At 35.9% G+C, this 26039-nt stretch overlaps 1 protein-coding gene across 1 annotated transcript in view; it reads left to right on the top strand.

Annotated features, from left to right (window-relative positions):
- The window catches only part of LOC140339231 (adhesion G protein-coupled receptor A3-like), a gene marked incomplete in the record, with an annotated part of 362860 nt that overhangs the window by 50745 nt on the left and 286076 nt on the right, over positions 1-26039 (top strand). Inside the window, 5 exon segments of the mRNA XM_072423819.1 lie at positions 1435-1506; positions 8295-8366; positions 14756-14827; positions 16070-16233; positions 24245-24458. Of these exon segments, the coding sequence (XP_072279920.1) occupies positions 1435-1506; positions 8295-8366; positions 14756-14827; positions 16070-16233; positions 24245-24458 (594 nt within the window).

Below are 26039 nucleotides of genomic sequence, written 5' to 3' on the forward strand. Positions count from 1 at the left end.
GGGAAACACGGCAGCACCTTTGTACAATTTGATTGTTGTGTGGTAATCATTTTAAATGTATGGTTAATTAATAAAGTAACAATTTTATTTATAATAATTATCAAGAGAGTGCTGTTTAAAAGCCTTCCTCTATCACTTCTCTTTTTTCAAATAGTTCCTATAGAGGGCAATTTTGCTTCATAGTTTATATCATTGAGGTTTAGCTCTAGTCTTAAAGGTTGAAAATGTTTGGTTTTTAATAAAATTAACATTATGATTTTCTCTTCCCTTTCACACTCTACTCCACCTTAGAGCACATAAACAACCTGACAACTGCTAAAGTTACTGTAATGAATAAACTCTGCCCTAAACTCCATTTTCTTTTAGCCAGACCTAAATCTCCCGGATTCTGTTTTGCAGCAATGTATAAGTCAATGTTTTAGTCTAATGCACACAAAGAACACCATCTGGATCAGAAGAGTAGGAAATATGGTACATTTTTGGTGAAAAAACAATGCTAATAGTGTTTGGCAATCCCAAAATGTACAAGCACAAGCATAGGAGTTTATTTAATAAAATAATGCATTCTCAAATCAAAACCATAAAAGTTATTGACTGATTTTACATTATATTTACATTGACAAATTAACATAAAGGGCTCTAACATCTCTTCAGAGAATAGACATAAAGAGACCATATCATATGAATAATAACTCATAGACAATTACATACCTGTGAAGAAATAAAATATTTGTCTCTTACTCTCTCGACTTCCATGCCAACACTCACTCTGGTACTTAAGTGGAGGGCAACTAGAGGAAACACCGGGCAACTATAAAGATCAACACTCCTGAAAGCCCGAGTTTTCCTGTGGACTTTAGGGAGCATTCAGAGATATGGGCAGCAGGAGAGGCTATTTTTTTTACAGATATGTCCCAGCTTATGAGTTTTATTCATATGGCAAGGTCTATTCAAAAAAAGTCTATATTTTTCCTAAATTAGTGAAGATTTCAGTATAGCTTCCCATGTTGGACCAATGCTGCAGACACCGTACAATTAAGAAAGGGCAAGCCTTTCATTCAGTACTTTCTATATTATTATAATTTCACAACATTACAAGTCATTATTATCCAACAGCATGACAAAAAGAGCCATCTAGTATTCAATGTCCTCTTTATCAGCCTTGAAATAACTTGTTGTAATGTCGAGAATAATTTATGTACTTCTCAAATGGCCACTGCTTGAGATACCAGAAAGCAGGAGTCTGTAGACCAGCCTATGATTGGAGGAACAGTATGATTGTCACATCAAACTCAAACCATTATTGTTATTTATTCAGCATTTCATATTCAATGGTAAACTGAAGTGAATGTCAATTGATGTTTTGCTTGTTGTTCATTTACGATCAGCTGTATGCCTGATAATTAATTGCTGTGTCTACATTTCTGTCTCCAGAGATCTGAGGAATAACTTGATTAGCACCATTGAGCCAGGGGCCTTTTATGGACTTTCTGAACTGAGGCGTCTGTAAGTATTAATTCTATTTGAATTACTTTGTAAATTGTGTTCACATCGACATTTTACCACAGGGAATCGCAATATGTCACCAAGCAATAACAGTGGATCCTGGCACTGAGTATAAACTATTACAGTGATTTTTAGATGTGTGTAGATGCACTACAATGATTTCATCTCCTTTTAGGATGTTTAACACTGAATAGAAATGTTTCATTAATCCCCAATCATAATTTACCTTTCACTGTAATTATGCATGGCGTTGGGGCAGCCACGTTGTGTGAATAGGACATATTGTGGTTTAATTGCAAATGTTTTCACCCATAAGTCACCCAGCTTTTTCCCCAAATGTACACATTTTACATAAATCACCATCATTGTATAAATCAATAATAAAAGTCGATTCACACATTTTCTAATTGAATTCAATATAAAAAATGTGTAAATTTGGGCTGAGAACTTTTATAACCAAAATCATTATTTAATCTGCAAAAGTTGAAAATTATTTCTGTGAACACATACACTACTGCTATTTTATTGAACACATCTTTCTATATTTTTTATTTCTTTATTCCATTTCTTTTAAATGTATGTAGGTAAGTTTTATCTTGATCGTGCCAATTCAATTGTAATTCTTTATATTTTAAAATGTACTGCTTTCATTAATGTGGAATCACAGGGTTGATGAGTGATGACAGCTGTAAGTTGCTAAAATGTGAAAAGTTGCACAGCATACTTTAACATTATTATAGTATTACCTCTTGACTAGCCGTCCTATAGAGCTGACAGCTCTGCAGTCTTTGTTGATGCTTCACTGCCATCTTTTCTCTAATTCCTTCACATTCTCCATCTTTGCTCTACAGCCATTGGGAAGCCACTAATAATGAATACATGTGCGTTTATCCTGTTTTTTTTCCCTGGATTCCCATCTTCATTCTTGGGAGTTAGCTGGGAATGTGTAGTATACTGCACCAAAAGCTATAAACGTGGTAAAAAAATATTTCTTATACAAATTGGACTTCAGTTCAGTTCAGTTTGTTTTACCAAAGTAGGCATGCCAAAGGCCCTCAGCTATGTAAACTCTACTGCATCACAAATTAATTTTTTAAGCTCCTGTAAAGGGCAAAAGCATTTTGTCACCTTGTTACCTTGGCAATTAAGGGATATTTGTAACCATTTTACAAGGAATAATTGTATCCAATAATCTTACTTTTCTGGATTCTAAACTGTGATTATGAATTATCTCTGGGAACCTACAGCACAGTAATGTTAAACTTCCGTGATGGTACTTTGGCTATCAATGACCTGACGCTAAATAAACTTATAGGTAATTGTAGATACATATATAAAGACCACAAGGGAGTGTCACACCAATGATTTCACCTACAATTGGTTAAGCTGAGACATTTTTCTTGGAAGTGTTCTACAGTCTGTATCCACTAGTTTGAACAGATGTTAGTAGGCTCACACTAACCCATATTAGTGTTGTGGATTTCAGTTAGTGTGTGAAGAAACAGCTATAGAGATAATTGTATATAAGACTTTACTAAACAAACTTGTACTATTATTTAATTCATAATAACTATGACCTATATATATTTGTACACAATCCAGTCTAGAGCCTCTAACATTGATGTTTATGATGAAGAACAACAACCTACAGCAGCTACTATGAAGGGCTGTTTCATTTTTTATATAACCCTAGCTCCTCTTTTTTGAAGAACTTAGTGTTTTAACCCTAAGCTTTAGACTGTGAAAGAAAATCCCTTTAAGCAAATAAAAATTATTCAGATGCTAAATAGGATTTACCGAAGCTGAGCACTTTTTGGCTCCATATCTATCATTTCATCAAGAGAGCAATCTGAAAATCAACGAGCATGACTATATATTTGTAAAGATTATTGTGATTGTAAATTCACAGTTTACATGTGTTCAAGCTGTTTTTATGTTTTCAAACCATTAAACAGTAGACTGAACAGTCATTCATGTTTAATTGTTTGGAGAGCACATTTTGTTCTTGCTTCTGAAAAACTGTAGGCGTAACAAGTATCTGTGGTGATGTATAGGTATTACAATTTACTATTCCCTAGCCCGTACCCCAGTTCTCCTCCATTGAATCAGCAGACAGCTGTGACACAAATCATGCAATGATATAGCATTTAAGTTAATTTAAATTGTCATTAACAAAACATTCATTGAAGCCATTCTAATTCAGAGTGTTTAAAGTGTAATAGTTTGTGTTTTTTATAACTTGGATATATACATTTAAACTCCACTCCATATGAGTTGTTTACATTTTCCATATATTTTTTACCATTTATGTCTGTTCCTTAAGTTTGCTAATTTGCAAGTTTTGCAGATCTTCTCATAATGAATTGTAGAGCATGTCCACCATCATTAGGAGACTAACTTTTGCTACACCTGCTCAGTGTAATATAACTGATAAAGGCTCCTGTATGAATAAAGCCTGCAAATCACGTAGTGATAATTCATATAGTATTTTGATTTTGGCCTGTATGTCCGGTAAAGACATGCTCCAGAATACCTGTAAATAATACAATTATTCTGTGTTAATTAGTGCCTAATAATTCCTTCCTCCTTTACTTTTTATTTTTAGTCGCCTATAAACTAGATAAATTGCAAAATATAATCTATTCTCTTGGAAGTAGAGATCAAGGGGTTATAGGTAAAACTTTTAGTAGTCACATGTGAATGAAAATCTAGTTCCACATTACCATTATGTCTATGAATAATTCACATTGGTTAATCACAACTTTTGTGTCATTCTTACTTTAGTAAAACCATACCAAACCTTCATATTGCATCCTCCCCCCTATTCTGTGATCTAAGAAAGTGGCTTTAGTTACTTTTTATTCTTTATAGCTGTTGTTCCATCCAAAAAATACTCTGACTTCTAACATAAAAATGTCTTTAGTTGGAGCAAAGACAGTAATCAAAACTTGATTGAGGCTCCATACCTGTACCAGATTATTTTAAAGAAGTCGAGAAAAGATAAGGTAACCTTTTTGCGTTATTTAAAAGTCAAGAGCAAAATTTAGGTATATTTATAGACTGAATATTTTCTGTTTGGTTTGGTATAACAGGAACCCCTGACTTTTTGCTGTAGTGACTCCTCTTGATGTATTCATCATCTTTACTTGCCCACAAGACTATTGTCACTGGGACAGAAAGCGATACGTAATCCACAGTGGTTGGGACACAGACAGAAAAAATTAAAATATTTTTGCTTTCTCTCTGGTAAATGACTAAAATTGGCAATTTGCTGATCACTGGTCCTGACAAAACAGCCAAGGCTCTCCTGTAGGTTTATTCCAAAGCACCTATTTCTACTAATTCTGCACCTATTCCTGTTGTGAATCCATGTTATGGTTTAACCATTCTCCCTTTTTCTATTGGAGGGTTTGGAGAAAAAAAAAGAAAGCATTCCAAAAAGCATTGGCTGCCCTGTGCATAAAATAGGTGTGTGAGGGGGATCCTCTTATTGTGATCACAAACAGTTGTATAAACTGTGAAGAGAAACAACCCATTCTTCACTGAATCCAAAGTTTAGTTTTACTTTTTAATGCAAATTATTGTTTTCTTTAATTTATCCCACCTGAATTGAATACCATTTTAGCTACCTGTTTGGAGATTAAATTAAAAATTAAAATGTATTTTTTATGTTATCTTTTTACTGCTTTAGTGGCAAATTTCCTATTCATTTAACTAACATACCTGTAAAATGCCAGATGCAAATGAAAATTCATAAAGAAGAAACTGTCTTACAAAAATAAAATGTTTCACATGAGCAGCCTCTTAGGAAATTGAAAAGCTTATTGTAGTGAACCTGTTGGTGTAAATTAATAATTACATCAATTTGCCATTTGGTTTGGATATGCTTTCAATGCTCGTACTTATTCATTATTATAATTAAATGGAAAAGGCAACCCAGGGTGCTGATTTCACCCAAAAAAAAAAAAATCACAATATTTATTTTATTATTACACAGTATTTATATAGCACCATCATATTACACAGCACTGTCCAAAGTCCATAGTCATGACACTAACTGTCCCTCAAAGGTAATCTAATGCCCCTACCATCGTCATATGTCTTTTTTACAGAATAAGGTCAATTTTGGGGGAAAGCCAATTAACTTAACTACATGTTTTTGGAATGTGGGAAGAAAACCAGAGTACCTGGAGGAAACCCACACAGACACGGGAGAACCTGCAAACTACATGCAGTTAGTGCCCTGGCTGGGATTTGATCCTAGCGCTGCAAAGGCTGGAGTGCTAACCCTTGAGCCACCATTCTGTCCGAGATTTACATCTCTAAACTTTATAGCTTTTGGAACGATTTGACATACATTTACAAGTTAAGTGGTCAAGTGCAGGTCAGACATTTTGGCTTAGTCTTTTGATTGTTTTTTTTCTGTGCAAATTTTTATCCTTATTGTTTCTTGGTTTTCCCTTCCTAGGTCTTGTTTTCCTTTAGCTTTATCTGCAGTGTCCCTTTCCCAAACTCCATACATGTGCACTAGTATTACATGTAAGCATAGTGTCTTCCTGGAGGGGTAATGTGGAAATGAACTTTGGTTTCAAGGTGAATCCTGCAGATTTGAAATTTTGCATCCTGGTGAATTTTTGTGCAGTTTTGCCAAAGAGATTTTTTTAAACCATATTGCATTGTATGGCCAGTATGCCTAGGAGAGCCAGCAAAAAGGCTTTTGGTTAAGCCAGCCCCCTCACTATAAAAGATGGTGCAAACCACAGTTGTAGTGGCATTAAATTTGGAGCTGTAAAAGTATAGGTAAAACTGACAAACTCCATTGGAAGGGACTAGGATCCATTTGGTAACTTTGCTTTAATTTGTTGCAGGCTTTTTCGGCTATCTGTCTGTTTGTTGACAATTTTTTCCTATTATTGGGACCTTTTTTTGTTTAATTTTATTTTCTGAAATAAAGAAATTGGGACATATCTGCCATTGCATTGCCCAGCGGTCCATATACTGCAGTAGACATATTTCTCAGGATATGCAGATCCATTGGGTAATTAACTGCAGGCACCCCAAGGAATTTTTGCATGTGCCCTAGGTTTTCAGGTTACGGGGGATTCGGTCAACATCTGTTTTTCAATGCAAAAATACTGTCCTGTACTTTAATACTATTTATTAGTATAGATTTGTCCTGATATTATTATTTTAACATTTCATGCTTAAAGTGGGGATGTAGCTAATGGGGATTACTGTGTTTTATTATGGGTTCTACGCCACCATTGTACAAAATTGGCCTTGAATAACCCCCAATGATAAAAGCGGGCCATTCTCCGGGTTTGACTAAATAGCCAGAAAATAGGGGTGCCTAAGTGTATAGCACCTCTTTCATGCTATGCCAGGCCCTTGCCGTTCCCCATTAATTTACCCCTTGGTTGGAGGAAGGGCCTCATACCTACAACCCGTGCCTGAAATAGTTCTGGAGGTTAGCAGAAGGGGAAGGCATTAAAATCTGGAAACATTTATCAAAAAGATGCCCCTAGAAATCTTCCCAAATCCAGTATCACTGGGAAGTCCAGTGATACTCCAGTTTGAGCTAAAGTGGTTTTCGTTATAAATGCCCTGGAAAATCTCAGGATGAAGTTCCTGTGACATTATTGCCCATGTATGGCCTAAGCCTGCTATATTTGCCCATAAGTCTGCTATGGGTTCCAAAAAAATGAAAAAGTTATCATACTTTAAGGATTCACTTTAATGTTAGTACATGCAAGGAATCTCAAGAGAATCCAGTTAAACCTTTTTGGGTGAATGTTGTTTTTCCACTGGGGGAATTTCTCCAGGGAATCATTGAGAAATCATATGTTAGCCTTTCCCTTTAATTTTATGTCTCAGAGAGGGGCCCGTAGCAGGGAATACAGCGCAGGGTCACATGACAGAGGTGCTCGTCCTGCCCGGGAAAGAAAAAGGGGGGAGTATGAAGAGGATTGGATTTCAGTGAGAGGAGGGAGGAAGATGAGTCAGAGTCGGAAGTTTAAATTATTTAAATGGTTATTTATTTGTTGATTGATTGTTTGTTTATTTGTTTGTTGGTTGTTTGTTTATTTGTTTGTTTGTTTGTTTATGTCGTTGTACTTATTTACATGCTATTTAATTCATGTTATTTAAATTGTTAACTTGTGTTAAATAAACGGCTGTTCGCCAGCCATTTTAAATGCACTCAGGTGTGGAGTTTTTATTTTAAGGGGATAGGGCTGGCAAGGTGAGGTATTTGAAAGGGTTAAAAGGGGGGGGTGAGTGGGGGGGGGAAAAACTTGAAAGGGCCTGGTACGAGCTACCCTTGTCATGCAATGGCAATACCCCATTTGCTTCTGGCTGTGTTCCTATCATTTGGCAGCATGTACTCTGAGCTGGCTTTGAGTTAGTTTTGCTAAGAATCAATGTTCAACCCATTGCCTGGATTGCAGGTTCAACCATTAGATATATCTGGCCCCTGTTGAGCTACAGCCATCTTACTAAAGCTCAGTAACAGAATGCAGCATACTTTGGATTGGCAGTGCATGCACATAAAGCATCCCTGAAAAATGAGCTGTATCGAGGCCATAGTGTGTGTAAATGACTAATATTAAAACTATTGGGCAAAAGATGTAGCCTGCTAGGAGAAAGTGTTTTTTGCTTTTGGAAAAATCATGTCTACCAAGTTTTCTGATGAACTGTTAAACTAAACATTTTGAAATGATGAATTTGGCTTATATTTATACCATATGAGTTAAATGGGATTTACCTAAATGATTTTTGTTTTTTTGCAGTGACCTGTCTAACAACAGGATAGGATGTCTGTCATCTGAAATGTTCTCAGGACTTTCCAACCTGCAAAAACTGTAAGTTCTCTAGTACTGTGAATTTTTACTTATTTAGTGTTTTTTCACTATATTGGTATATACTGGTATTTATTAAAAGAAGTGTTAAACATGCCAGATGCAGGCTTCCATTTCCATGCACTCTGTAACAAACAGGAAGGGTCTGGTCTGGTCTTTCTCGTGCTGTAGTGTGTCAAAACTGACTGAAAACCTAAATTTTAGGAAAAATACTTTTCAACTTCCTGCCAATCATTAGCAATGAATTGATGGCATTCAGGACTACATTAAACCAATTTATTTCTCTTACAACTACTTACAGTATGTTTCTGCTTGAGAAATGCAGATCATTTCAACCTATCTGCCTTGGATTTGTGTACCTGACGATAAGACTTGATCTGACTATGTGATGTGTAAATAGAAATATTTAAGAGAAACCAATATTTGGTGAAGCACCTACTTATAGCATTTTTAAGGCCAAAAGTTACCATTAATTATATAAAATTCTTGTCTCTTTATTAGATAACATTAAAACTATTTTTTTAAAAACAAACAAACATAAGTAAAACCATTATCCTCCTTTCTCCTGAAGAAGCGGATTATATCTGTGAAACGCGTAGAAAAAGAATTGGGTAAACCCCAATAAGGAGTATCTATCATGTGACAATGGTTTTTATTATGTTTGTTTTAAAAGAGTTTTAATGTTATTCAATAAAGATACAAAAATTTTATATAATAAAATATATAAGTAATTTTTGGCTTAAAAGTCCAATAAGTAGGTGGTTCACCAAATATTGGTTTCTATATGTTCAAAATGGATGTGGCCATGTCATTTGAAACAGGCTGGATTTGTCAATAATAGAAATATTTAATAGGTTAAAGAATTCTAGATATTTTAGAATGTGGGTATGATTGAAGAAGAGTGTGTCATCTGTAAACATATAGTCTACTTGAGCTATGACACTCTAAATATGTAATCTGATAAAAAGTTGTGCTGATCTATTTGTGCAATTTACATTGTTTTGATGTCCTGGATATATCAGCCCAACAAATTAATTCTCTTACTTGTTCTTTGTATTTCTTTTACGTCAGTAACCATCAAGCATTACAATTCAGTTCTTTGCAAAACTAGGGTGTGGGTGAGAGATAACAAAGCAGTGACCTAAATTCCTGTAGCTTTAAAAGTACCTGTAATTTGTGGAGTGGATTATTATTTTTCAGAGAGCTTCATACTAGTGTTAGGTTCATTTTTTGGTGTGCCCATTTAGATCTATGCAGTGTGTTAATTTACATGCATTGTGCTACTATGCATTGCCATTTAATGCAACACAGGAACATTACGGAAGTGTGTTGAGGTTCCATGCATGTTTTGGTACTGTAGACAATATTTAGTTAACTGTTCTGACTTTAAAAAGTTTTCTGTTTTTCTTTCTTACTATGCCCAATTCTCAGTAGGGTGCGTCTTCCATAACCAACATTTTTTTAGGGTTATAAGTCACAGATGAGTCATATTCCTGTAGAAATTCTTTGAAATTTTGCAGGCCTTGTCACAGAATATTTAGTAGGAGAGTATCACGCTGGCTCCGTAGTACTGGTAATTTTTTTTTTCTGCAAACATGATTACTTAGACTTATGTTTCTGTTCATTCATACATTGTAAAGAACCTTATAATGTGCTTGATGCCCAAAACCAAATGAAATATAGTTGTGTTCAACCTTGTGATGTCTTCTAAACTCCAATAAACATATTGCCTTCTCTTTTTATTTTTTTGGTGTTCACAATATATATTCTGGGTATGTACACTGTACAAATGTAATCTTTAATCATTGCTTAAAAGATATAGGCAGCTATACACTGAGTGGCTTTGCAATTTTGCACAGTATGGGCACTAGCTTGTTCTGTTGTGTCTGCATGCCTTTTTTTCTGCATATTTGTTTTTCATGGATTGTTTGAACCCTGCAATGGCCTATGTTGGAGCACTTCTAGCTTTAACCCGTGCCTTGTTAGAGAACTCTTTGATTGTGCTGAACGACACAGCTTTACTAATATTAAATTGGGGTTATCTTGCCACTTTCCTTTTAAAGCATGACATTTTATCTTTAAAGAATGGCATTTACAGTACTGTTATACTAAAAGTAGTTAGCTTTCAGTTCCATCAGAAATGGTTCTGTACCTTTTTTGTCTGGCATTCGGTGTTAACAAAACTTTTTTTCTGCCAACACATCTTTCACAGTGGGTGCTTATGGATTCTTATATACTCTGTTCTAAGAATTATTCAACTTTATAGCTTCCTAACAAGATACAAAAAATGGCTGCTTCAGATATAACACTTGTTTTCGTCCTATAGCTTTCAATGATCCAGAGGTTTAAACTGGTTCACATCTTTCAGACATTCTCTTCTTATCTGTATAAATGTATTTTTTAATGTAAAGAATATATTCTTTTTTAGGTTCTTGAAGTTCTGTTGAACTTTGCTGGCTTGCCTTTCTATAATGTCTGCTCTATATTATTGTAGTTTTGCAGAATTTTCAAAGTTTGTGGACAGCCAAACCAAGAGGGAACACTACAACTGTGGTTTAGAGATGGCTTCTTACCATAATCCACCACCACAATATTAAAACTGCATGTGGCCCATATCATTTTAAAGCCCACCAACCCATTACCCAGTACTCAGTTAAAATATAAGGTGTGCACTGAAGTCAATTTTCTCACAATTTAAACAAAAATTAATGGGCAATTTTGTATAAATGGGAAAAAAATAATCTATCAGGTTGCATATAAAAGTTTGGTGGTACTTTTTTTTGCAAGGTTTATAGGGGCTCGTTCCCATTAGTGTATTAATGCAATGCAGGGCAACACACAGAAAATATGTTGGTGTGATTGGTTTCCATGTATTATTAATGGCACTGCAAACAAACCTTTAGCTGAAAATAGAAATACATGGCCGTGTGGTGCGCTTTAAGAATTGCAGTAAGCTCAATGTTTGTGTGTGATGTATCGTGAGCAGTTCATTCAAATGGGCCACCCTAGAGCAGCACATATCACACTGCATATTTCACAGAATGCAGCCATAATGGGAATGGACTATTAGCCAATATCACCTTCAGTAACCAAACGTAATTACATTGCCATTTCCATTATAGCCATATATATGGGCAGCATGGTGGCTTGGAGGTAGCACTCTGGCCTTTGCAACACTAGGTCCCAAGTTTGAATCTCAGCCAAGGCACTATCTGCATGGAGTTTGCAGGTTCTCCCTGTGATTGCATGGGTTCCTTCCAGCTGCTCTGGTTTTCTCCCACATTTCAAAAACATGCAGTTTTTTTGGCTTCCCCAAAATTTGTCTGTAGCCTGTGTTAATGACATATGACTATAGTAGGGACATTAGATTGTGAACGCTTTAGGGGGACAGCTAGTGACATAACTATGGCCCTTGTACAGCGCTGCATAATATGATGGCGCTATATAAATACTATGTAATATTAATAATAATATTAATATATCCCATGATGCTTTGACAAAATATATATATATATGTTAGTAAAATAATTTTAAAAAAGTGTGGAGCTTTAGATAAAGTTCATTTAAATTAAATATAAATAAATCAACAAGTCATTAAATTATCTCTTCAGCTCTTTTAGTAAAAACAGAAGGAGGATTTATTTACTTCTCAATGTTTGTTTGAATCCAGATTGTGGCATTTTGAGGCCAAGGGAATGTCTATAGTTGTATCTTTTATGGGTAGTAACATGCACCCTGTGTGTTATTGCCCCGAAGCTGCGCAATATGGCAGCGGTATTGAGAAAAACAAAGTACCTCTAAAATAACAACTATTGAGTGAGATCAGGCTTTCCGATGCATGCTGCTGCTATTTTTCATGCTTCACGAGGTAGGAAAAATAAATGAGATTAAAAGTTAGCGTTGAATCTGTTATTGTTCATGTTCTTGAGATTTTATGTTGTGTTCAAATCTGATTTCATTTTAAAGCCCAGAAAAAACAGCTGAACTCTGGCTGCTGCGGACAGCAGTGACACATTTTCCATGTTATGCAATAGGGGCATAAATAGAATGTTTTCTTATTCTGACTCTCATATTTTACCTTTCATTTCCTAACTTTACTGAAGCTAAAACATTGAAGCTAGTTGACTACTGAATAGAGAACTAACATTTTCTAAATTCTGAAACATTTTATACCAGGGTAGTTGTGCTACTTGGACTATATTGGCTAGGAAGAACTTTGAGGACTACATTAGTGAGAGAAAGAGAAGCTTAGTAAAAGCTTAGAAAGCTGCATATATGGCAGAAGGAATCTGTCCTGAAACTCAGCCAGAAACTGCCCTATGAAAGGATATGGATCTTTATACATTGAGAAAATGAGAAAAGAGTCCCCAGTAATGTGGGGGGCCGTTATGATCTGGGGTTGCTTTATTTGGTTAGGTCTAGCTTCAGCAATGTTATGTGACCAAAAATAATGACAGCTACCTGAATATACTGAATGACCAGGGTTTTCTATTTTTCTTCTCTGGTGGTACAGGCCCATGTTTCAGAATTAGGAAGGTTGGATTTTTTGGGGCTTAAATTGTGAAAATGTGGTTCAGGGAACATGAGACGTCATTTACACACATGGATTGACCACTACACAGTCCAGCGCTTAATCCCACAACACAGTAATATAGAGATTGTCCAGGAAGAGTACAAGTGCATGAGACACACAATGCCATCTTACCTACTATGCAGATTTCAGTGTTTAACCTCCGTTCTGCCCGATCCTCACTATGTACCATTTAAAGTTGTATTAGCAACCTAAAATAATTCCAATTATCTTTTACTGAAAAGCCGTAGGTTTAGGGAAAATAACGTTGGTCTTCGGACAATAGCACAATAAACAATTACCGTAAGTGTCTTATGATGCAGTAAGGGAGGTTAGTAGAGAAATGTTGGCAAATGTTTTATTAGAACTGTCATAGGTAAATCTTGATTTAGCTATATCTGTGTCAGTACGAACGGATTAGACTGTGAAGAATCATGGGACCTGTTCAGATGTCATTCAGCAAGACATTATTGAAAATACCAACCCACAATAACAACAGCCACAATATAATTCAGTTAGGGCTACTACAGAAAAGCATGCTGTATTCATCATAATAGCCCTTCTGGGTCAATACAGTCATTTTCATTTCTACTGTTTCCTTTTTCTGGCCGTCTCTATTAATAGACAAATATTGCAAATTTATTATTAAGAGAAGAAGGATCAATTTTAAGGGGAAAGGGAGAAACTGAGCATTTGATCAGGGTTTTTACCATCTCCAGGGCCCAAAACATCAGAAAGACAAATTAAATGTAATATTGTGCATTTGGGGTCTCTACTCTTTTGCTCAGGGCCCTTTTTGAGAAAAACATTCCTGCGGAAAGGTAGGTACAGTTAAATTTGAGAGGAATCAGATGACTTCCTTTTGTTAAAAAAACAAAAAAAAAAACTATCTGTTTTTCTTGTTTGTTAGACTGTAAACCTGAAAGTGGATGTGAATATAAACCAGAGCTCAAGCTTCCATCAAAAGCTTAATCTGGCAATAGTTTTACCGAAATAATTGCATGACACCAAGGGCGGCACTTGTACAAGAGGTTTCATCATTTAGTTGTACTTAGAGCATCATCATATCTAAATATGTCTCTGCAGAGAAATGTAGTGTACATTAAAAAGCCTCTTCGCATGTTTCAGTGTTAATCTTTAGATGTATTTCTGTGTCCAAGTGGAGACCCTAAATTTCAGAAGGGTTGTGTACCCTTCCATGTAAAGTAAAAATGTTGAGTTTAGGTATGCTTTAACATCCAGCCACAGCAAGCATTATTTTCCTGGATCAATAATACAAATGTTGTGTGTCCATTTAGCTCAAAGAGTTGTGGTAATGTATATGCAATGCCATGTTGAAGTTCAATTCATTTTTCAAGCCAGAGCATCAAACAGTAGAAAAAAAGTGTCTTGTGCTTTTTTTGGAACAGTAGGGTTTACGTTGGCATACTATTCATGCACTGTATAGATCTAAATGGACCCTCAAAAATGTGTGGTTTAAATTCTCTTCCTTGTGCCATGATCTTACCTTTTGATTAAGTCAGACTTTACATATTTTTTTGTATATACTGGAAAAAGAAAAAAGGAATATTGGTCTCTATATTTTTGGTGCAAACTATACAATTGTTTATTCAAGAATGCTGAAAAAGAGCCTGTTGTATGAATATGAGTATAATATAAATATAATTATTGATATGGTAGGATTGGCAATATGCTTCCTTGATCAGAACTGCAATTGAAGGCTGATGTATAGTTTAAACATAGCCTATGATGTATCCAAATGTTTGCAGCTTCATTTTTAATCAAAATGTTTAATTGCAATGTTACTATTTTTAACATGCAGTAATATATCGGGAAATATTTTTTCAACACTGGAACCTGGCCTTTTCAATGCACTTTCATCACTAAAAGTCATGTAAGTACTGTGTATTAAGTTATGTATACACTTTCTTTTTCTGTGTGTTAAGGTGCATCACTAACCGGTATAAATGAATGGGCACAGTACATAGTAATATAAGAGAATGGGACCACAGGATTATCTACATCTAAAGGGATACAGACACTGCAGCTGATTTCATTTGAACACTGAAACTGTACCAGGTGATCATAGTTAAGGCTGTTCCTTCCATTTAGGAATCAGAGTGAGAGTAGGCATGACCAAACAAACAGCAATTTCCCCACAACACAGAAAGGTAGGAACCTGCAACAAAGTTTAATGGCCCATTTACACTTTGTCATTTTTGTACTTTGCATTTACGTAAGTTGCATTAAGGCAACCAATTCATTTTCTGTGGACTACCGGCACACTAAAATGAAACAAAAAGGTTCTGATGCAGCAAACCACTATAAAAGGTAGTGTGTAACTGTGCATTATGGTGCGTCAAAGCTGCACTACCTTAATGCATTAGGTTGCCATTAAAAGTAATGGCACTTCAACATGCGTTCATCTACCACATTAGAGAAGTATAAATGGACCTGATAGAATGCTGAATGCTAAAAGAGATTGGGGGGAAAAAAAAACGGAAGTTACTCTTATTTTTATGGTTTTAAAGGGGAAAAAAGCCAAAATGCTATGCATGCTCTTTCTTGCAATAGAAGTTTGTAGAAAAATAAGTATGTAAAATCATAGTAAGCCATTTAAGGATTATCACTCAGGTATTTTACTAGTGATAAGTAATTTCTCTAATAGTAGGATAACTAAATATATAAATATGCAGTAAATGGGGCTACTACAGGCTAACATAGGTTGAGAGATCATTTGCTAATAGCTAATAGCCTTCCTACTTTACTGTCTTTTAATCACAGGACACATCCTGTTTCACACACTAGCATTGTAATTGACTGTATAACATTGTCCACAATTCCTTTTGAGAAAAGTTATCATTGCTCTGCAAGTAACCTGCATAGGTAGAAATTTACATTGGGCACTATTCTAAATACCTCACCTATCTTTTCTGTTGCTAAGAAGAACTTTTCTGCTTCTTTGGGAACAGAACCATAAATAGGATTTCTGTAGTCTAGGGATGACATAAGGTAAAAAATTAGGTTTAAAGTAAATATGCCCATAGAGTGACTTTCAAAAAGGAATAGATAATATTGTGTTTAAATTTCTGTTGCCTGGAGTTCTGCTTTAATTTGTCGTATATTCAATGTCTAGATTCTTTGGTAGTGAATCCCTCATCTGTGACTGCAATGTTAAATGGATCTTGAAATGGGCGGCATCATCCTCCATTCGTATTAGCGAGGACACTGTCTGTGAACATCCGAGTAGCGTCCGTGGCCTGGAATTTCCTACCTTACGAGAGAACCAGTTAACATGTGGTAAGAAAATTTCAACATGTTTTTAGAATTCAAGGCAAAAAAAAATAAAACAAAAAAACTGCAATATATGTACCCTGTGCCCCAGGCTGATTGCACATAGTTATTTGTAGAATTTGTAGAGGTGTCAACCCTACCCCCACCCACTGTCTTTTACTTATTTTCAAACAAAGATAAGCACTAGGAGAGCTAAAAAGCCTTTTCAGAGAACACAAGAAGTGTGCACAAGGAAACTCTGAATTTTTGAAAAGATCAACACCTATCAAACAGGGTTTCAAATAGTATACCTGACCAAAGGCTATATGTCAATAATTATTTTATAAAGCTCTAACATACTACTTAAAGAAGAATTGAAATCAAGCAGTACTGTCAAGATGTCACAAAAAATGTCACTTTTCCATTGTTGCAACTGTGCCATCCCTGTGCTACTTTCCCAATGTTTATATTAGTAGGAGTCATCTGGGGCCAGAAAATTGTGTGATAACCTTGGATATAGGCACAGATTTCTTATTACCATCTTCTTGCCAGAAAGACATGATATATAAAGTTTTTTAGAACTAGGAAAAAAGTAATATGCAATCAATATTTATTAGCAAAACAATGTAGCTAGTACCATACGGTTTGGAAACAGAACTAGTGCCAAAATATTTTGTCCGCCAGTTGGTTCCATTGTTACCACTAAGTTTGTACTATTTCATGAAGACAACAATGTGCCATAGAGAAAACTCACATTATGTTATTTGTGTTAATTGATTGTAATTGCTTACTGTATATGTTAGAGGAATTATTTAACACCAGCAATAAGACCTGGCTTGAAAGTACCACTTGCTGTGCAACATATCTTAAAAAGAGCAAATGTTACATTTTATATTCCCCAAGTGTAGTTCAAAGATCCTGCTTTAATACTGTCCATTTATGCTAGTTATATAATTCATAATAACTCTGTGTGTGGTCCAGAAAAAAAAGTAGCTATTTTATCTCTAAAATGTTCATTTTATTTGAGGTAACTTCAGGACACAGTTCTTATTGCAGGCACGTTCATATTCATAACATCTGCTGCATTTTCTTCTTTTTTCTTAGTGATACTGAATACAATTCCTTTGTTCATTCCCAGTTCATTTGTGTGTGGTGATCAGGGTCAGGCAGAGGACTTTGCCTTGGGTGCCATGTTGCATGTGGGGGACATTTGTGGCAGCTTTAAATTGCCTGGCTCCTTAGGTGCAGGGGCAAGCCCCAACTCCTCTGCTTTGCTCTGGTACTTTTACCCCACGCTCACTTCTAAGCTCTTCTCCGACATCACAACCCCACTCCCTTTTGGCTACCCCAACCCTATATACTTTACACTTCTTTCCTCCCTTCTAGTTTGCAGAGAAAACCATGTCCTAAAAGAAGACAGGAGAAATGGTTTGTATAATGGTGGATCAATGATGATGGTGGCTCAGTGGTTGAGCAATGTTAGTTGGATCACCTTCTTAGTCTCCTCTCATGGCACATGCAACAGAGTCACAAGAGCGTAGGGTGAGGGAAAAAGTTGTTCTTAAGGCAGTGTTATACTTGTTTGTCATTCTTGCATTGAAAATCGTTAGTTTGTCTCTATGTATGGTTTTTAGTATAAGTGGTATAAATATTATATATTGTCCTAAAGAAGCCATTTCTTCCATGATCTTCCAAAAAGTGCCATCTTAAAAAATGGTTTAATACTCTTCACATTATATCTGTGCTGCACACCAGATGTTTTAGGTACACACTAGGCCACTGAATTTAATGCTTTGCTCCACCTGTAATTCCATGTACATTTTGCCTTTCCTGGTTCCTTTTTTCCCCTTATGCTAGGCAGTTTCTTTTCTGTTTCCAGTACATTCTGTATATAGGACCCAAAATTACTGGAACAGGCCTGTCATGGCAATGGTTTTCAGTTCATTTCTTAGTATTCCTCTTAAAAACCCTCCGCACCTATGCAAGTAGTAAACTTTTAAGAGGAATTATGCAAATATCAAATTGCCTTGATGAGTTGATGTCATCCATGAGAAGTGGGCTTCTATAGACAGGCTGCATTTGTTTGTAGGTCACCCTAGGTATAGCCTAAATGGGATACTAACCCTTCATTTTTGAAGGAACAATTAATAAAAGTGGTGGGACAGTTACAGTAAGGCCTGGGAGAAAAAGGATAGATTTATGTTTTCCATGACTCACTTGTCTTCCATCTTGGAAATCAGGAGGGCACGGTCTGACTTGCTACAGCTTCAGATGAGAAGCTCAAAGTATGTAGTGAAATAGGACAAACAATTTCTTTATAGGAGAAGGCCTTGAAGGCAAGGAAGGCGTTCCACTTTAAACTTCAACTCCATGCACCATTTTTTAGCATATTTTAAAGACTGTCAAGTGTGGTCGTCAGACCATTTGGCCATCTGATCAAATCCTAATTTGAAGTTGGATCCATTCAAATGTAAGGAAACTTGTGCAGAGACACAACCGGGGGAGAGAACAGAAATGTACAAAAAAAAAATCAAAAATAGAAACAAAGATCATGAATGTTTCAATGAAATATGTCCAAATATGTAATTTATTTGAAAGCTTGGTTCAGGAGGGCTATGGAATGGTGTTTTTGTAAACCCTATTTAAAAGAGGACTTATCTTTGAGTGCTATCACTAGTATGGGCATTACAAACTTACACATGCTAGATGTATTTTGTTCCATAAACATAAAAATCTCATACCATAGGAAAAAGAATTATTATATAGTTTAAAATGTTCTTATGGGGGCTAGTTGGTTTCTTTGGCCCATAGCCTTTCTATATATTTAGAGATATAACAATTTTATAGGAACAAGTAATCTTATCTGTATGACACAAAATTCTTTATTCAATCTCTGTTTCATATACAGCATTGGGAATTCAAAATTCCACCTGGTGTATTTTCTTTGTGTATGTTTCCTGTTTGTAGTTAAGCAGGTCAGACTATCCACAAACTGATATAGTAAACCAGATGTTTGGCATGTGAAAGATTAGCATCTCTAGAGAGCAATCTTTTACAGTCTATGGGATACATCCAAAATTATTCTTATAGCCATAAAAGCATCTTTGAATTTCACATTAAAATTAATTTTAAGGTGTCTTTCATAAATGTATTATAAATTTAGATTGTTCATATGGGTGCAGTTTGCATATAAGAATTACGTTTCTGTTTATAGCAGCATGTAAGATATAAGCAGACGGTTCTGCTGGGGGAATCAGCTACAGCCAGCTGTAGCTTTAATTCTGAATACCACATTCGGACCTCTGCAACACTGCAAAAACAATGAGCCATTCAACTCAATAAAATAATGAATCCTGTTTTGGGGAATCCATGCCAGGAATGAAAACTACCTACTAAATGACTAATTTTTATATATTCTTTAAAAGCTTAAAACAAGCCCTTGCTGTCCTCTATAGCTGCAGGCAATGTGAAACAAGGAATCCTTAAAGTCAACTGCAGAAACACTGACATCATTTCCTCTCATAATATTCCTTCTTGCTAGGGCACTTGCTCTTCTTGTTCATTAGGTTAAAAGTTTGCTTTGTCACTGTCTGAGAAAAGGGAAGAAGTGGTTAAGACTTTTCTTCAATTCTCTGACATGAGCTTTAAGTGTGAAATGCGCCACAGTGCCTACAGTGTGTGAGATTGATTAAAAGTCTTATTTATTTCTTGATAAATAGGGATGAGCGAACACCTGGAAGTTCAGGTTCGCCTGGTTCGGCCGAGCTTCGGCTCAAAGTTCGGGTCCAGGTACCCAAAATCATAAAGTTCGGTATGGACCCGAACTTTACCGTTCAGGTTCGCTAAACACTAATATTAATGGTTAGTGGGTAGGGATGAGCAATCACCTGGAAGTTCGGGTTCACCGGGTTCGGCCGAACTTCGGCTCAAAGTTCGGGTTAGGGTACCCAAAATTGTAAAGTTCGGTATGGACCCGAACTTTACAGTTCGGGTTCGCTCAACACTATTGGTAAGCAATAAATACTTTATTATCTTTAGCAAGCTGAATATGTATAAATGAGTTGTAAATTTTATGTTGTCCAATATAATAATATAACTCCTCTATTTTCATATTGTTGGATAGATTTATAAACATTATTTAAATATAAAGGGCTTATGGCTACTGAACTGACTATGTAAATCAGAAAAATCTAATATAGTTCTTTAGCATTAGCTGTTCTTTGTTAACCAAAATAATTATTACAGATATAGCCAATCCTGATGATAATGTACAATTACAGTATTAGCTCCAGGTCTGCATAATTTTAGGAACTGGTCGATGATCTAACTATAATAATCCTACCAAGATTTAGCTATACAAATATAAAAAGCCTATGTGTAGGTGGGAATTGTTGTTCTGCATTTGATGCACTTCAGAAACAGGTTAGCAAATTCCCACTGAGTTTAGTAAGGCTGACAGATTACAGCAGTGTTTCTTAACCTTGTTAACATGGGTGGTCAGTATTTCAACTTGGTACTCACATTATATTTGCTGGCCAGTATGAAGAATGTCACCCTTACAGATAGCCAAAAAGATCACTGGTATCAGTTAAACTGACCTTTGAGGCACAAACTGCTCATTGCTCAAGAATACGCTGGCAGCCTCTTGAGAAACCCTGGTTGAGAAACTGTGTATTAGAGGGTGCATTCAACCTGCTTTGGTGTTAGAGCAGGTCATACACTGGTCAAAAAATGCACTTTGCATTTATATTCACATGTTTAAACTGCACTGCCTTCAAATAGAAGGGGCTTCATGTGACAAGACAGCCTGTCTGCAAATTGTTCTTGTGTTTCAATTAGTACAGTTAATAAAATCTGACCTGTAAAGGTTTTTTGAGTAGACTGGTATTTAAAAATCTAACGTTTGCCTGTCTAATGGGATTGATTAACATCGTTTAATGTGACAAAAATCATACCTTTATCATATAATTCTTAATTAGAAGCAGCAGAGCTTTTTCCTTTCATGTGACAGTGTCAAGGCACACACCATTCTTTTAGCTATGCAGGTGCGTTTCAGGATTTTAGAAACAGAGGCATATCCCACCCCCACAGGAGATCCAGATTACTGGAGTGCATTGAAAATGCTATATTATTACTGGCTAAACTGCCTTGCATTATTTGAAAGGCAAGGTTGCCTGAGCCTAGGTTTGATTTAAAGAACACCTGTATCTTTTAGTACAATTATCCATTAATCATCCCCCCTTACCGTATATCCTCAAATCCTCCGGAGTGCAGCCTGCCTAGTACAATACTTTCTTACCTCACAGTCCAGCGATATTCACTGCATAGAACTACCTGGTGCAGCACGGCCTTTGAAGTAAAGAAAATCTGCAACCCATTATGAATGAAGCATAATCATAAGGACCCCAGCTATTCTGTGAACTTCAACTCAAAAGGGGTGAATGCAAGAACTTTGTATTGTAACTGTCATTTTTGTATCACTGTCCAGCTTACAGATTCAGATAGAATGAAACTCCAGTCCTACTAATCCTCCTGTTTTTGAGTCGTCATCACAGATTAAACCAATAGGCAATGAATTTTTATGGATGTTTTCTAAAAAAGCACTTTCTTCATGATTTAGCTTCATTTTAAAATACAAGCAGCCATCAAGCTTTCAGTTCTGTGTCAAAAGCAGGTCTCTCATATTTCCTTGTTATTTCCACACCCTACAAAATGGGCAAAGTCAACATCTTTTCATGACTTATTTAAATGTTATCATCATTTGTCAAGGAATTCTCAGTATTGTGGATGAGTGCAGACCTTATTTCTATTCAGAATCTTTGGGATGTGCAGGGGAAGACTTATTGCGGCAATTCGACTGTCCCATCATCAATACTTTGTCAAAAATTCATTGCAACTCTGGCTGGAAATCAATGTTGTTGCGTAAGCTTTTTTAAATGATACCAAGGTGGATGCATGCCATAATCAAAGCTAAAGATGTTCCAGAACGTGCGGCTGTTTTTTCTTTTTTTGGCCAAGCAGTATATAAGGATAGGGGGAACCAGTTTAATGCTTTGTTAATGGGGCCCACTTATGTATTCAAATAACACATGAAGAAAATGGAAGCCTTCATCCACATAATGAATATGATCTGTGCTCAGCTGGGTGACCAAATACCAGTAGCAACTAAACATGCAAGATCCCTGCTAGAAGAAGCAGACTGAAAATGATGACAACAGTGATGAACATTTCAGTTATAATTTGATGTTCCTGCATCTTCAAAATCTCAGGAGAATTCCTTTGCCTGAACATGCACAACACAGCAGGACACACAGCAACAAGTCAACTTTAAACTTTTCTGTGTTTATGGAAAATTCTATCCGCCATTCAGTGGACAGGAATTTAGGTCTCAGAACAGCATGCTGCTATCCCTGGGAGTTGGGGAGATTATCACATAAAGATGGTTTGGGATTCATGTCACAAATCACATATAAAACATCAGAATGAATTGCAGATGTTTTGGAGTCGTCTGTAAGTACAGTTCTCATCATTTGTTTATGACATCATCCTTTAGGGATTAAATCGCCTCCTCTGAAAATGGTTTAATAAAAATTTATGTAAGTTTAGCTGCATAACAAAAATGGGGCATGCTCTGAAAGTTCATAAGGTGAGACAAGTAACAAAATCAGCTAGTCTTTCCCACACGATGGATTGAAAAACATGTAAAGTGATGCCAATTAAAGTGTTTCTGAACATTATCTCAGTGTCTACAAACTGCAAAGTGTGATCAAGTATCTGGCGAATGATTTTGTTAGTTTCATTGCCCAGCTGGCAGTTATTTGGATAAATCATGGACAGTCCCAATGCTACATATATTTAATATATTTAAAACATGTAATATGGGAACATTGTAAAACCCAATCCAATATTTTTAAGACAGACTTCAATTTGCAGACATAATTCATCTATACAAAATACTTCTTATTCTTTGCCAGTGTTTAAAAACATTCTAGGAACATCTTACCAGTGCACAACTAGTAAATAAACTGCACTCCTACTCCCTCATGTCTGTTCAAGCTACTGCCATCTTGTATCTTGCATATCATAAATACCATGAAGACCCCTGGCCCTTTGTGAGGGCTATGGGGCCGGAGTGTGCTTAGAGATGTGATGATGGTTTATTTATTGACTTTGACAGAATTCAGAGAAGTCAAAATTGGAATATTGGTAATGGGGTTTATGATCTGCTTAGACTGCAGATGTTGGGGAGGCCAGTATGGCATTTTGCCATACAATTTTACAATTTTCACCTCTCACACTGCATGAACAGAACAGTTACCTTTATGCATTTTGATCATGTGCCGAGTTCTTTGACTGGAGTTCAGCTTTAATGTGTATGTATAACCAAACTTTTTTTTTAGGTTTAGATACATTTGGGAACGTTCAAAACCTGAAAGTTCATTTTTGCTGTTTTCAGTTTGTGGGTTTTCACTTCACTTTTTGTTCCAGAGACTTAATAAAATGTGAAAAGATATGTCCACATAGTGAGCAGTCAGCAGAACAAGTGTCTCCATTAAATATCCCCTCCATCACTGATAACAATACCTAGTGTATCTCCCATAGCTTTTAGTCCACACAACAATGAGTGTTGCTGTAGTATAATGTTTCGATTTGGGCCTACTAAAAAACTAACCTAAACATCCAACTCTGGGTTCTAAAGGATTCCAACAAAGTTTTTTTGTTTAAAAAATTTTGTTGTTAAGATAAACAGGTAGCATTGAGTGGTTGCGGACTGGGACAGTTCTTCCCCTGACAGTGGCTTACTACCTACTGTTTATCTGAAGAATGGGTGAAGGCAAACAATCATGACTTTATTCCACTGAACACATCACTCACTGCTTAATGTTTATAGAAGAATGTATCTTGTAGTGCTGTATTGTCCACAATAAAAATTAAACAAAAGTAAAATTGGTTACCCATATGCAAAAAAAAAAACTGCAGCCACAAACCCTGATAATAGAAAATGTACTCTTTCAGCTTTCTTACTTTTTTTAATCAGATGGACCATTGGAGTTGCCGATGTTTCAGATGATTCCATCACAAAAGCAGATTGTTTTTCATGGTGATCGCCTCCCCTTTCATTGTTCTGCTACCTACATGAAAGGCACAAGTGATATTTACTGGCTCCATAATAGACGACTGATTGAAAGTGACGAAGAGAGCGGGATATATGTTGAAGAAAGCACGGTTCATGATTGCTGCTTAATTACGCGGTAAGAGGCTTTATAAATAATTCCTTAAACAAATATTTGCCTGTAAAATTTGTGCAATAGATACATAGTAATGTATATTTGTACTACAGCATTGATTTAGCTACAAAATATTTATATCACCTTAAATAGGAGGGCAAGCCACATAACAATGTGCAATGTGTATAACGAGTCAGGATATACAAGAATAAAGACAATGGCAGGAAAGTGAAAAGAACCATGAGGCCTAGCTCAGGTTGTGTGCCACGGGGATAAAAGGAATTCCAAATGGCTGAATGACAAGGAAAGAGGTTCTATTAGATAACATAATAAAGAAAATAAATATTATAAAAGACACAAATTAATCTTATCTGCATTACCAACAACTGTAGTTGTTTTGCATCTACCTCCTCCTTCCTGCAGTTTCATTCAGCTAGGTATAATTATGTGCTAGAGTGTAATTTTACATTCTTTTGTGGAGATACAAAATTTTGTTTTATTTATTTTGCTATGGTTATCAGTGAAATTATTTACTCACACGACTCATTGAGTTAGGGAATGTTAGAACATTAGAGAACTGGGAGAGGGGTCTGGCTCTATAAAAACAATGCCTGGGCACTTGTTATTTTGCAATGTTAGAAAACTGGTATATTTGAAAGGCAGCCTCAAGAAATAATCACTGGTGATTGCAGTTACAAAAAAAAACATGCATTCCGGTCTAACTACACTCCTTTTACCGAAACAATATACTTGAGAAATGTGTTTCTCTATTGAAATATTCTAAACTCTTTAAAATAATAATAATAAAAAAAAAACTTTCCTCCTTTTGTTTTATGACCTAAGCAAGGATAGTTTTTTGGACTGTAACATATATTTTAAATTAGCAGATAAATTTTGCCTTGTCTCTCTTTTTTGGCTACCTGTTCAATCACTTGCATAATCCTCAATGCTAACCATTTTCTACTACCAAACACATGCTTGAGGTCTAGATCTGTTACGGTTGCTTCTTCCACAGGTCAACTGAGGTTTATTGGCGCTTGATAAAAAAAAAATCTGTGTCAAAACCCAAAATACCTTGATAAAAGCCCCTTTTATGGCTAAGTTCAGATTAGTGGTTAAAAACTGCAATGTAAGGCAGCTGCCAATTGGCTGCGGGAGCAGTAACAGCTAGGCAGATGCAAATACTTGTGCAGATCTTTTCTTGTAGTAGTAAACATTTCATTTTACCCTAACTTTTATAAATTATTATGTAATTTGTTTAAGCATTTGGAGTAGTTCATTGCTTTTGGATTCTGCATGTAGCAACGATTGCAAGGAAATGGCAAAATGGCAAAATGGCTAAATTTCCAATATTACCTTTTAAAGGTGACAGTTAAACATGGAGTGTAAACTTAGTCTGAACCTAAGTGGAAATGAATCAGACAGTGATTCTGTTGCTGTGTGTAAGTCATCAGGGCATGCTGTTTTAATCTGGTGATGAAAATTGTTATTTAAAAAATTTACTGCTCTGTAACACCATGTACAGCTTTAACCACCTGAGCTTTACACTGAGGTCTAGATTTCTGTACCAAAAGTGATCCACTGTTTTTCATGATTTTTTTTTTT

This window comes from Pyxicephalus adspersus, chromosome 10, assembly GCF_032062135.1.
Source record: "Pyxicephalus adspersus chromosome 10, UCB_Pads_2.0, whole genome shotgun sequence".
NCBI classification, from domain to species: Eukaryota; Metazoa; Chordata; class Amphibia; order Anura; family Pyxicephalidae; genus Pyxicephalus; species Pyxicephalus adspersus.